Source organism: Phodopus roborovskii, unplaced genomic scaffold (assembly GCF_943737965.1).
Source record: "Phodopus roborovskii unplaced genomic scaffold, PHOROB, whole genome shotgun sequence".
NCBI lineage: Eukaryota > Metazoa > Chordata > Mammalia > Rodentia > Cricetidae > Phodopus > Phodopus roborovskii.
Window position 1 is genome coordinate 44,378,042 of NW_026126407.1, and position 14,097 is coordinate 44,392,138.

Below are 14,097 nucleotides of genomic sequence, written 5' to 3' on the forward strand. Positions count from 1 at the left end.
CTGTGTGGCAGTTCCTCCCCTCTGACTGGAGTATTAATTGCTACATTACCGCTGCCATGTAGGCAAGACTGTCAGCAAAGCCTGGGAGGGCTCCGGCTCCTCCCTCCCTGCTCTGCTCAATTTCACTCGTATCTCAGTCTTCTCCGAGCCCTAGGTACCCTGGCAGTGCCGTCCTGGCATCCCGAGGTGCTCCTGTGGCGAGGACTTGAGTGGCCAGAAGGAGGGGGTGGAGAAGGAGGGAGGGCTTGCCCTGCAGGCTCTCTGGATGCAGAGCTGAACTAGCTGCAGAGGCAGCCGTGCTGTTCTCAGGGACTGGTTTCTGGGGTGCATTCATCTCGCAGGGTTCACCTAGTCAGGCTCCAAGGTCCAGAGGCACACGAGGTGGGTGTCATCCTTTCTTGGTGCTGACCGAAGAACCTGTTTCACCTTTGCCATTATGAGTGGCTGCTCCAAAAGATGCAGGCTTGGGTTCGTGAAATTTGCCCAGACCATCTTTAAACTCATCACCGGGACCCTCAGCAAAGGTAGGGAGACTGGCTTCCACCACCATGTCCTGCCTTGATGTGACCTGACTGTTCACGTTGCCTCAGTGTGCTGAGTGTATCTCTCCTGGTGTGCAGGAGTCTTGCTGGAGTCTCTGAGGGGCCAGGGAATAAGCACCTGGGATCAGAGGCTGCTGACAAACTGATCTGGCCCTAGGCAGATAGGCACCCCGCCAGAAAGTTCCGTAGGCTGTAATTGCCTGGAACTTTAGAAATGGAGTTGGCGATGTGTGGCTGATTGGTTATAGATGGGTAGAGAAACAGAACCTTTCCCAGAGTCTGGGAAGCAGCTTGGCGTGACTGGAGTTTTAAAAACTTATCCTAGGAGTGTTGTATTTTGTTGATAAGGGTGAGATTTGATGCAGTGGACTGCGAGTAATTTTGCACAGCAGAGATGCTGAAGGGGGGCAGCAGAAGGTAACCTTCGGGCTGGAGTAATTCTGCAGTGGCAAACTCAGAATCCTGATCAGCTCCACAGTCAGTGCTGAGGCTGCTCCGTTGGGATTCCGGGGGTCCTGTGCTCCTGGACTCTATCCACTGATCCCCTGTCTCTGATGACTGTTCCTCCCCTTGTCTGATTTCCTTGCTTCTCCAAGTACCGGAGTGTCAAGAGGTTTGTTGATTAACTCTCTGTGTGGTCGTGGAGAAGAATCAGGACTACACACACATCTCCAGCCCTCAAACCCAGCCAACAGCCCTGGTAACCCTCCCGACAAAAGGGAGGCTAACTTCTCAGGGACACTCCATTTGATATCATATGCTCCAGAAGGTGGGCCATGGAGGGAAACTCAGGGAAACTTTCTGGGCATAAATTTAAAGAGAGAACAGCAGTGGTGGTATGGTTCCAATGGCTGGAAAAATGTCTTTAAATATTCATGCCCTCTCACTGGAAAAATAAGTCTTTTGGGAGGGGAGAAGACACTGGAAGCTGCAGACTCAATTTTCATGCAGGAAGTTCATGAGGAAGCAAATGCTGTGGGTGGCCATCTCTCATGACGGGTGCCCAGGTACCCAGCTGCATAGGGTTGGCTGGTGTCAGTTGTGTGGCTGCTGTGGCGAGGATTATGAGAACCTCTTACCATCTCCTCTGGGTCTTTAATGACTCCCAGTGTTTCCGTGGCCCCTTCTTGAACTAGGACATTTGTCCTTCCAGGATATCCTGGGGGGGCTGAGCATCTAGTGTTGGGGTTAGGAGGCCTAGGGCAGAGAACAGACATGAGCAGGGTACATCTGCAGCGATGCCCAGTGCCTTCACTTCTAGGAAGGGAAATCAGGGGCGAGAGACCGGACAAAGTTCTCCATTTGTCCTAGGACAAGTGGGGGGTGTTCTAGAACCTCTGGGACTGAGGGACTGACAGGTGAGGTAGCATCCTACCCCACCTCCACTCCCTGATGTGCCCCAGAAACAGCTCCAGCCCAGATAGAGAAAGCCTAGGTCTCAGCTCTGTGTTGCCACCTGGGAAAGCCACAGCGTCTCCTCTCTCTCTCTCTCTCTCTCTCTCTCTCTCTCTCTCTCTCTCTCTCTCTCCCCTCTCTCTTTTCTTCATCTATGAAATGAATTCATTACCTCATGATGAGGGATGTTGCAAGAGTCCAGGAAATCCACATATGGAATTCCTTCATGGAATGCATCACTGCATTCAGATATGAAGAAGTAGGCCAGAGGCTGAGATGGGTGTGCATGTGTGGTAGAGGACCTAGACCCAGCCCTCTCCATGGCCAAGGTCAGAAACTCTTTAGATACTGCAATAGGGTCTATATACCCCCTATTGACACCATGCAACAAAGACATAAGCATGAGAAAGTGAGTCAGCAAAAGAAACAGTATGTCAAAATGGTGTGTGTGTGTGTGTGTGTGTGTGTGTGTGTGTGTTGTCTAAGAAAGACACAGACTTCTTCTGGAGAGAGGAAAGATGAATATTTTAATAAGTAAGTGAAAGACATTTTCTCAATATTTATGTATTGAGCATCTACCTCCCATGCACACTCAGCTATTACACATTATTTCATGGATGCAAATTCCCCTGCAAGAAAATCTGAGTCTGGTGGGATGCAGATCCCTCATGGATTTCACTTAGACACCACACTGAGTGCTTAGTGGAACAGAAATGGGGGAGTGGGGGTGCTGTAACAGTAAACACAGAAGACAGATCCCCAGGAAGACTGGGGGTCTTCTTTAAAAAGTAGCTTCTAAACAGAGGAGAAGTAGATTCAGACTGGGCAGGAGAGGGAGTTGGTGGGTCTAAAATGGTGATTAATGCAGAAAGGCCAGCGGTGGAGAGGCAGGATACAACACACACACACACACACACACACACACACACACACACACACACACACACACGTATGTACATGCACATGCACACATCTGGTCAGAATCCCAGAAACTAAGATTCATCTGACATAGAAGGGACTTGGTTGGGACCTATACTGGGGACCAAGTGAGTGCCTGGCCTTCCTCTGAGCTGCTTCTATAGCAAGTTCCCAAGAGCTCTGTCTCAGTGAGGCAGCACACAGCAGGCAGGGGGGGGGAGGGCTGTGTCTGAATTTTACCTCTACCCTTGGCCTCAGCTCTGCAGAAAGGACCAAATGTTTACACAGCCCTGGCTCTGAGCCAGACCTGTGCGGGGAGAGTAGTACTGCCGAACCCAGGTGTTGGTTAAATATTTGTTAAATAAGTGATGACAACAGGAGCTGGGCCAGACCTGAAGCTGCATAGCTGAGAAAGGTCTTCGCTGAGTCCAGAAAAAAGGCTTTCTGATGTGTAGATAATGTGTACAATTTAGACTCCATCCTGTGTGGACACATTATGATTGCATAATGCTTTCTGGTTTCAGCTGTCTCTTACTCATTGCACTAAATTCTAGATTTGCAACAATCCAACCCTCCAAAGTAGAATTAATCTCTGTCCTTTCCCGAATTGGTAAACCAGTGCATCTATCATGCTCCTCTTCTGGTCTAGGGAACCTCTCCCTTCTCTATGTCATTGGGAATGTCTGGGCATTGAGAAAAGATCAAGCCCAGCCCCTCTGCCAGCTCTTTGTACTCAGTTACCTTCCCTTCATAACTACACCCAGTTTCGCGACTGGTCTAAGGTACCAAGAGTCCCAGATTTCCTACATGCTGTAGAGACAATTGCTCAGGTCTCCCTGCATATGTATCTCACTGGTTATGAGTTTTGCCTTAATAACCCTGACCACAATTAGTGATCTGTGTCCCTCTTAGTAGTATTTGAAAGGCTGCCTTCCCCACTAGCTTTACACTGCAGGAGGGCAAACCACACACTCTCCATTCCCACTGTAGCCAGGATGACTACAGAGCCTGGCTCATCAGCAGAATTAAGTGAACACAATGTACTATGCAGCAGAGCCACCAGCCTGTGGTCTAAGGGATGCCTGTGTACCACCTGTCCCACACCTGAAGGGTAACGCTAGCTGAGCCCTGTGCAGGAGCAGGAGCCCTGGGCCACTCGAAGCCTTCAGAGCTTTGTTTGGACTTTCATATTGTCTCACATGTCCTCAGAGAGGAGCTGGGCATGCAGACTTTTGGCGCTCTCCCCACTTCAGCTCTATTTGGATTTATTTTAGATCTCTCCTCCATGATTTGCTTTTGCTTAAAAAAAAAAAAGCCAACAAGTTCCCCAGCTGGGCATGTTGGTCTGTGCCCAATGAACCTGGCGATTTGGGAGGCTGAGGCATGGGGATGGCTGGACCATAGGGATTGGAAATCAACCCAGGCAACATAGGAGGACCCTGTCTCAAAAGTAAGTAAAAAAAAAAATAATAATAATCACAAACCTCAAATGCAATGGGAGGCACCAGACTGGGGCATCCCAGGACCCTCCTGGAAAACATGGAAGCTTTGGGCTAGACCTCTCACTTCTGGCCTCAGTTTCTTCATCAATAAAATGGAATCAGTACCCTCTGTTACTGCACTCAGTCAATGAGGGTGAATGTGGCTTTTATTAATGGTCTGCATCCTCGGGTCTGTGAGTGCTCAGGGCAGGGACACCCTATCTCTCAATCCCTACATCACTGGTGTCCAGCACAGACTGACTGCAGTCCCCTCAGAATAGTTTGTGATGGCATCAGCCTGCCACCTAAGCACCACATGTTTAATCTCTGTCCAGCGTGCTCTCCAAAGGGCCTTCCCTGAGCAAAAACCAAACCAAAACAAACAAACAAAACCCCTTATTTTTCGATTTTTTTTTTATTGTACTTAGTGTGTGTGTTGGGGAGAGTACAGACTACACTCTGACTAGGGCGGCTCAAAGCAGCCCCTTTGTGCACTGGAACTGATTTGCCACCTGAGGCACAGACAACAAAGCCACAGGAAGCAGGAAGGAGGAACCTAACCCAGAAGAGCATGTAGCATTGTCCAGGCCACCCATGAGGCAATGGGATGAGAGGAGTCTGTGGGAACGGAGATCTGTGTCAAGGACAAAGCCTTGGTTTCAGATCTTCTTTCCACTTAGTCCAGGATGTTCCTGTCTAAGCCAGGAGAGACTTTACTATAGATCCCCTGAAGACACGCTGTTCTCCCATGACTCCTCCCCAGTGCTATTCCAGGTCCTCACAAACTTGACCTTGGACCTCGTATGGGATCTGCCTTAGGCCAGCTGGGCTCGCATCCCAACTTTGTTGTCTACCAGCTGTGTGAATGAATGGTGCAAGGTCCTTGAGTGCAGGAAGGACCTTGCTTTTGATCTGAGAATAGTAAGGCCAACTGAGCATTGATTGTTTTTAATTTACTGAGGACCATGAAGTAAGGGCAGGCAGTTAGTTAGTAGGGAGTACGTTCTCCTTGCAGCTGCAGAAAACTAAGGACAAGTCTTCTCTTTGCTTTTGTGCCTAGCACTAGTCCCAACCCTGGAAATAGGAATTGCCATCCCTGGTTCCCAAGGGAAGGAAACTGACTAGCTAAGCCACATGGCCCACTTGAGAAGTGACAGAGCTGGCATTAGACATCAGGTCCTCTGGGGTCAAGAGCAGGCATACTGTTCTTCTCTTATGGAGCTGTAGAAGATGCCCTTGCCTGTGCCACCCACCACATTGTCACGCAGAGAGTCCCCCACCCTAGCTTGCTAGTTATTGTATTGGTGAGTTTGTTGTGAGCTGTGTAGCATCTGTATCTCTTCAGGACAGCCACTTGTCATTCAGTAGTTGTGACAAATTCCAGAAGGAGACATGACCTGAGATTTAAAAAACAAGCTTTATAAGAAAAAGGACCAATGACAGGCCAAGGACAGAAGAGAAGATAGCTGTACCCATTTTCTTCAGCATCCTTATTACCTCTTGGAGAAGCAGGCAGGGCTTAGGCATGTGCTGGATATTAGGTAGGATTACACCAATGACAGGTCTTCCCCACAATTTTCTTATTATATGAAAACTATGAAAAGAACTCTTAACTGTTGAGGAACAGGCATAATTTGGGGCAGCTGGTCATCTGGCATTGAGTTGGCAGCTAGAATTCATCTGGGAATTGATGGCCTTCACATTTGGGATCTATGAGATATGATAATGGCCTCTACCAAAGAAAAGGCACTGCCTCTTCCTTAGGAAGCTCACTAGGGGAAAGGAGTTCCTACCACCACACTCCTGTTAGCTCATTGTCCCAGCAGTGCATGGTAAGCCAACACTAGGGCCATGTTAGACAGCCCCACTCCCTGTGTCCCAGGAGGCCCTCAGTGTTGGTGCCCTGCCATAGACAGAGAGCTTAACCAGTGGGTTTCTGGATCTTACCTTCCTCCCAGGCCCCAGGTCAGAATGACCACACTGAGATGTGTATTTGTTTTGGCTCTGACCATATTCTGTAGCTTTCATTCTGTCATGTCTCCCATCCTAGCTGCTCTATGACAGGCCCGTCACTCCACTCATGCATTTGAGATGGCCAGGTGCTCTCTTGGATCTCCACAGTTCGAAGAAAGTCAAACTCCCATCACTTGTGTGGGAATTATAGTCTCCCAAGGTAGGTGACCAGTAAACACCCAGACGTTCAAGTCAAAGGAATCTGTTTAGCTACTGACAGATTCTCAGTTACAGAACTTGCCATTGAGGTGACCGGGGCAGCTGAAATGGCTTAGGAGCTGTCTCTTCTAAGTTTCCTGGCCTCCTTCCTGAAGACCCCTTTAATACCAAGCAAGAATAATTTGTTCAGGGATGCTTAGCCTGGCAATGCTGTCCAGACATCCTATTAACTTCAGGACCATGGGGAAGTTTGTTCCAAATTAAAAGTAGTTGGAAATGGTCCTTATATAGCAGGAGGGCACTGTGGGCTGCAATGCCATGACACAATGAAGAATGGAACAAACCAGGTCTTATTTGGCCCTCTGAAGCTGAGGCTCCACAGCCCTGTTCCCTTCATTATAAACCCCACCTTTTCCAATCTTCTTAGGGCTTCAGGATCTTCCCTGGATGCTTCTGTCAACCCAGATCCCAAATTCCCTCAAACAGTTGATTCTTAAGGGTAGAGTAGTACTGATGCAATCATGGAAGGAAGCAATGTACAAGGAGGAAAGCATAGATATGATGTCAGACAGCTGTATTCAAATCTGCCAAGTCTGCACAAGATTTGAACTGTTCTTCCTTTATACAATGAGGTCAGGGATGTTCATGCCCTGGAGCTACCAAGAGAGGATGAGACAGCATGTAACACACACACATGCCCGCACACACGTACGCACAGTGATTGGTATATAGCAGTGGTCTGGTAAAGCTCAAGGTGGCCACTTTTTTTTCCTCACCCACTTTTGCTGTGGATGATAACAAGGGGATGTGAGGCCAAGCTGTAAGAAACAATGATGCATGGTCCAGCTCTCCTGATTTCTAGATAAGTGCTACAAAGTCATTTCAGTTGCCCCCAATCACCTCAATGGTAAGCTTTGTAACTGATAATTTGTTACTAGCTGAACAGATTCCTTTCTCCTGGATGTCTGTGTGCTACTGGCCACCCCACTGTGGGAGAATGTGATCCCTACACAAGTACTCACCTGGTGGTATAACTGCCTCAAGTGCCTGCACCCCCATGACAGTTGAACAAATGACAACTAAATAGTGACAGTATCGGGACCTTACCGGAAATACCTTTTTGAGGTCTGGTCTTTGTCTATTTCTTGGCCCTCCAATTCACAGGCTTTCTGACTTCTGTGTGGGTTTGACAGAAGAGATGAGCTAGCATGGGCCCTGCCTTGTACCATCTCAGTTTTCTCATGCTTGGTCCCCACTCTTAGTCCCCTGGCATTAGTCTCTGTCTGCTGTCCAGGTGGCTGTCCATTGTTGTGCATACAGAGATGTCCATTGTAGCTCAGGTGTAGCTCAGGGTCAGCGTCTTCCCAGTGTCTGTCTACATTACAACTTGAGGGACCTAGTGTCTGAGGACCACACCAAAGATCAGGACACTAAGGAGATCTTAACAGGGAAGAAACAAGAATGGGGAAACATTACAGACTCCTGAGCCAGATAAGGAGGGGGAGAAGCCAAGGATCCCAGAAAAAAAACTCAGGGAAAGCCAATTAGCAACAAGAGTGACAGCTCTCCTGAGTGCCACAGATCTGTGTTCTGCAGGCTGAAGAAAGCCTTCCTCCTCCACTGGATGGGGACTGAAAACTGTGAACATAGGCCAGTCCTGATCTTTTCTCCTGGAGGAACCAAGATTACATCTTTTGTCCTTTGGAGTACAAAGAGCAACAACTTTGGAGTCAGGCATGGTCTTTTTCATATATATATATAAAATTTGTTCATTAACACTGCTGTATTGAATGCCATCAATGAACTGGCTATAAGTCATTCACTTCTCCATTCTGGAACTAATATCTGAGAATCCGGTGGCCCATGGTTCTATTGGTATCTCTTCAGTCATCTGTGCCATGGCACCAGAGAGCAGGAGATGATTGCCTGGCTTCTTTTATAAAGGCCCCGCCATTACAATCCAATCACCTCCCAAAGACATACCTAGAGTTCCATCTGTTTCTCTGCAAATGCAAATGTGTGTGTGTGTGTGTGTGTGTGTGTGTGTGTGTGTGTGTGTGTGTGTGTAGACATATATATGACATGAAGTAGATGTGGGTCTATCTGATCAAAAGAAAAGAGAGAAGAAAGTAGAGCATATAGGAGGGGTGAATATGGTCAATATATATATAATACAATTAAAATGTCTGAGTAAAACCCACTACTATGTACAACACATGTATGCCAATAAAAATAAATCAATAAATATATTGAGACCTCACCACTAAATATCATCACAATGGGTGGGTGGGTAGAGCTAAAATGTATGTTTTTGTTTTTTGTTTTTTGTTTTGTGGGGTTTTTTATGAGATAAACCTTCAATCCACTTCACTAAGTACTGTTTTCCCTTCTCTAGGCCTCTATGTGTTCATCTCCCAAGTGAGGAAACTAATTTCAACGATCAGTTCCAGCTTTGGCATTTAGTATTTAATCCTACACTTGAAGTAAAAAGATTGTACATGAGCTATCTGCCCAACATGCACTGTATGCCTGGACCCATCCTTTCACCTACCTTCCACCATCTTACCATTTACAAGAACCCCAAAGGTGGAGAGCTCACCTGAACCCCATTTACAGAAATGAAGACCTAAGCTGCAGAGAAAGGAAGGGTGTTCCCATTTTGATATAAAATGACTCTCAAAGGCTCCAGGTGTGAACACTTGGTCCACAGCTAGTGCACCCAGCCATTGGGAAGGGGTTGGATCATGGGATGTATTGATGGATTAAACTATGGATAGATTCATAATTTAATAGAATTAGTAAGGGGTAATGGAGATGAGGTTCAGTTGGTTCAAGGGATGAGGTCAATGGGGACAGGCTCTGAAAGGGTTATCTTGTTCTGGCCCTTTGTGTCTTTCTGCTTCCTGACTGCAATGACATGAGCAGTTTCCTCTTCCACACCCATCTGCCATGATGCTTTTTGCTTTATCACAGTGCTAACAGCAATGAAGTCAGCTGGTCATGGATTAAAACCTCTGCCACCATGAGTCAAAAAAAAAATCTGCTTTACCTTGTCTTCTCATATATTTTTTGTCACAGCAAAAGAAATCTATAACAAAAAAGAGCTGCCTGTTGGCAAAGGGCAGAGCCAGATCTGGGATTCTAGGCTGTCTGTCTCCTAGTTCCAGTACATATCCCCCAATCTCTCTGTCTCTCTTTCTCTCTCTGTCTCTCTCGGTCTCTGTCTCTCTTTCTCTGCCTGTCTCTCTCTCTCTCACACACACATGCTCACTCTCACACACATACACACTCACACATACTCACTCTCTCTCACATACACACACACACACACACACACACACACACACACACCTCAGAGAAGAAAGCAAGAGACAACACATACCCTTACTAGCATTCAGACTAGAGAAGCTCATTTCTAGGGAAGACTGCCACCCTCAAGACCTGAGTTCTCCAAACTAGTACCAACCAGTTAGGTTCTGTAGTCAAATAACAGAAAGTGGGGGAGAATTGACCGAGCATCCACGAGTTCAGGGAGAGGAGAGAAAACACCACTCAGCAAGTCTTTCCAGCTGTGAGTCGAGTCTGACCAATTTTCATTTTTTGCTTAGAAGTTGTTTGGAGGGAGAGAACTGAACAAGAGCCAGTGGGGAGACAGAACCCTGGGGCTTCTCTCAAGGAGGCTGGGGTTAGCCTACCCCAATTTTCTTTATGTAATCTTTTGATTAAATTGGCTCAGTTTGAGCGACAGTTTTCAAACCACCTGTACTTATCAGGTCAAGCCAAGCCTGGGCTTCTTGCTCCGAATCTGCAGACATCAGCTTGGGACTAAAGGTCACTCAGAGCTCGGGATAGCTCTAAGGCATATTGGGTTTGCAAAGATCATAAACCGTTGCTGGTGAATTCTACCCATGACTCACAAGAACAGAACTGGTGGTCTGACAGCCCACATGTGACAAAAATAAGAGGGATAGTCATTGCCATCATTCACTGAGTGTTGTGGCTTTAGGAGGAATCCCGCACTTACCCAGTTCCCCTTGGGAGATTTCTGTTCATATCCCCCATGCTTAGGGAGCTTGAAGCACTTGTCCACGTCACATAGGAGATCAAAGCTGTGACTTGTTTTAGAGGAACAGTCCCCCAATCAAGTTACTCAGCAGCGTCATCTTCTGTTGTAGATTAAACTGTGCCCCTATTAAAATTAACATGCTGACGTTCTAACCCCCAATGCGGTTATATTTGGAGATAGGACCTTGAATGAGGTAGTTTAATGAGGTCACTTGGGCGGGGCACCGATCCCATGGGACTGCTGTCCTTATAGAAAGAGGAAGCCACGGTAGGGATATGAAGAAGTGACCACCTACAAGCTGCAGGGAGAAGCCTCGCCTCACACCAACTCCTCCAGCTTAACCTTGGCCTTTGGACTCCAGAACTGAAAGAATATTAATTTGTTATTGAAGACATTCTTGATTGGCGGTATTCTGTTAATGTGGCTCACACTGATTAAATACCTTTTCTTACATTCTTTATTGTGATAAATAGCTATAAAGTCATATTTAATAAGCCACTTTTAAGTGTACAGTTCAGTGGTTTGGGCTACATTCGTGCTGTCACCACCATTCATTTCCAGAACATTTTTCATTTTTTGTAACACAAACTCTCATTCTCCCTGGCCCTGGCCATCACTATTCTACTGTCTATCTTACGATTTTTGTCTATGCTAAGTACCTTGGGCAAGCAGACGAACATTCTTTTGTGTCTCACTTGGTACACTTAGCATGTTTCCAAGATCTGTTCATGTTGTGGCATTTCTTTCCTTTGTAAATAATGGAGTATTACTTCATTGTGTGGCTGTGTCATGTGCTTATCCATTTACTTATCAGTGCACCATTCTGATACTTTAAAAATACAAAACAGAAACTGCCTCCAATAGATTCCTGACAAACCTTTTAAAGGTGTACTTATTTTATTTTGTATGTGCATATGAATGCCTGAATGTATGCATGTATACCCCATGAGCGTGGGTGCCCAAGTAAGACAGAGAGGGCATTGGATCCCCCTGGAACTAGACTTATACAGGTAACTGTAAGCCTCCTGATATGGGTGCTTGGAACTGAACTCCAGTCCTCTGGAAAAATAGCCAGTGCTCTTAACTTCTCAGCCATCTTTCCAGCCCCCAGTTCTTGACATCTTTTGAACTGAAGGCAGACTTCTTGCAATGGGTATTTTGTGATTTGTTCTGTAGATTAATGCTCTCTTCTTCGTGTCACCACCCTGAATGATTCACTCAAGTAACTGAATCATGCTGCTCTTGCTGGGGTGTTAACCAGCTTCTTCAGCCTTGGGGTCCCCATGGTTACTGTTCCCCTGGCTGGCTCTGACCTTCCCAGAAACTCTCCCCTATTCTTCATTCACTCCTCTGCTGCCTCTTGTAGCCAGCTATACATGCTTTGACATATCCTGTCACCTAATGCTGCCTTGTTTCCCTGGCACATTTATACATACTTTTAAAAGTTAGTATTAAAATGATGTGCACTTACGGTGTAGAGTTTGATGTTTGGTTGTGAGTGCATAGTGAAGTGGTTACTGCTGTCAAGCTAATTATCATGTTTGTCTCACTGCACCATCACCTTTGTGAATGTGATCTGGATATCAAGTCTCTTCCACAGGATACAAGGCAGTGTGATTCACCATAGTCCACAGTATTCAGAACTAGTTCATCTCCACAACCCACAGTGTTCCTTGACTTATATATCCCTGCTATTCATGCTTATCCACTGGTAGGGACTGTGTGGTGGCCATTACTGCTTCCCCTGCACTTAGCCAACAGCCTGGAACATGGGCCTCAAGTGGAAACTGAGGTTGCCCAGACAGTTTAGAAGCCCAAGGCCCTGAGGATGCTACCCAGCCAGCTGGATTTTTGCTATCAGTAAAGCTGACACTGGAATCTAAACCTCCATATTTACCCTCCATCCCTGTAGGTTCTGCCCAGTGTACTGCTTAAAAGAGCCCAGCTTCATTTCCTTGCCTTCCCATGCCCATCTTCCCATCCACACTTAGCCTTGACAAAACTGCTGCCATCTAGCCTTTGAGCCATCACCTCCTTAGTTTCTGCAGCTGGGGACAGTTTTGTTAACTTCACTGTGGAAAGAGGGAGACTCTGGATCTGGAGGTGGAATGGATGATCTCCATTCTGCTCTCTGCTCCATTTGGAAGAGTGGATCATCTCTGGAGATATGGACTCATCTAAAAAAAGTTTATGGGAGCTACGGGCACAGAATGTCCCCTGCCCAGGTTCCCCTTCATCCACTGAATATCCAGGACCTTTTGAAAGCATGGAATTCACTAGATGCCACCATTTTAACTTCTACTACATGAAGATGTCTTAGGAACTCACTCCTCTGTTCTGTCATCTATACAATGGGTACAGCAAAGCACACCCTGAAGGCTGACTGAAGGAATGTACAAAAGTATTGAGTACAAGGCTTGTGCCTTATTAGGGCTCATAAATGACAGTGTGCTCTTGCTTTTATGTCTTGCTGTTATTTATAAGAACTAAATATAAATCTTCCCTTGTTGTATTACTGTCAAACCAGGGGCTTCTATGTCCTGGAAAATGACCCATGTGAGCCAGAAATTAGTCACAGATGTGTCCCCAATTCTCTTTGCCTTCTCTTTCCCTACATGGAATCAGAGTCTCATCTTTGATCGATAGAGTGGGAGAGCTAATGGTCCAGTCAGAGCAACTTTAGCACCCAGAAACTCCCCTGTGTCTTGCACACCCTTCAGTCAACCTTCCTCCATTCCTTCAGAAGACAGGGAAAGAACAGTAAAGCCCCCACTTTGCATCATCTTTCTGGGGCTCAGAGAAGCAGGTGGAGGAGTTCTGAGATGTAATGCTAGGTCAGTCACCTGTGGTTGGGCTAACTTTCCCCTGAGGACTCTTTCAACAGGAAACAGGGAAACCAGCCTCTAGTTGTGAAGTCTCCCAGGCAGGCACACTCTGACAGACAGTCATCCTTTGCAAACTGAAGGTGGGACTCAGAAGAGCATCTGCTACTCCCTGCGAGCTTCTGTTTCCAGGGCACCATGATGCACGCACAAAGAAGACATGAGACATTGTCCCCATGATGATTATATCTTAGACTTGGAAACATAACCCTCACATGCCACTGAGAGCCTGAACTGGCATAAGAGAGTGAAGTCAAGGCTATGTAGCACAGTCTGCCTCCTAGGTACAAGTGAAGAAACTAAGGACAAAATAAGCAAGGTCCTTGAGCACTGTACCCTCAAAGCAGAGCCCTCTCTGAAAGGTGGCTGGGGCACTGGGATGGGGATGGTGTGACCTGGCTCCTCCTGCAGGTGGTAGTGCTCCAGGAGATGGTTCTTCACACTCACACGCCAGGCTCAGCAAGATCTCTTCTTCAGTGACACTTGATGAACTTATATCTGAGAAGGGACCCCCGTGTTCCCTTTTCCTGGGCTTTGTTTATCTGTATTGTTTCTCTGTATTGTTTTGGAGCCTGTCCTGGAACTCACTCTGTAGACCAGGCTGGCCTTGAAATCACAGAGATCCGCCTGCCTCTGCCTCC

At 46.7% G+C, this 14,097-nt stretch overlaps 1 protein-coding gene across 1 annotated transcript in view; it reads left to right on the forward strand.

The window, feature by feature from the left end:
* Nucleotides 1-401: 401 nt before the first annotated feature.
* The window catches only part of Kcnip1 (potassium voltage-gated channel interacting protein 1), a 360,887-nt gene continuing 347,191 nt past the window's right edge, over nucleotides 402-14,097 (forward strand). The window contains exon 1 of the mRNA XM_051180966.1: nucleotides 402-524. Within this exon, the coding sequence (XP_051036923.1) occupies nucleotides 437-524 (88 nt within the window). The 5' untranslated portion in view covers nucleotides 402-436. The remainder of the gene's footprint in view (nucleotides 525-14,097) is intronic.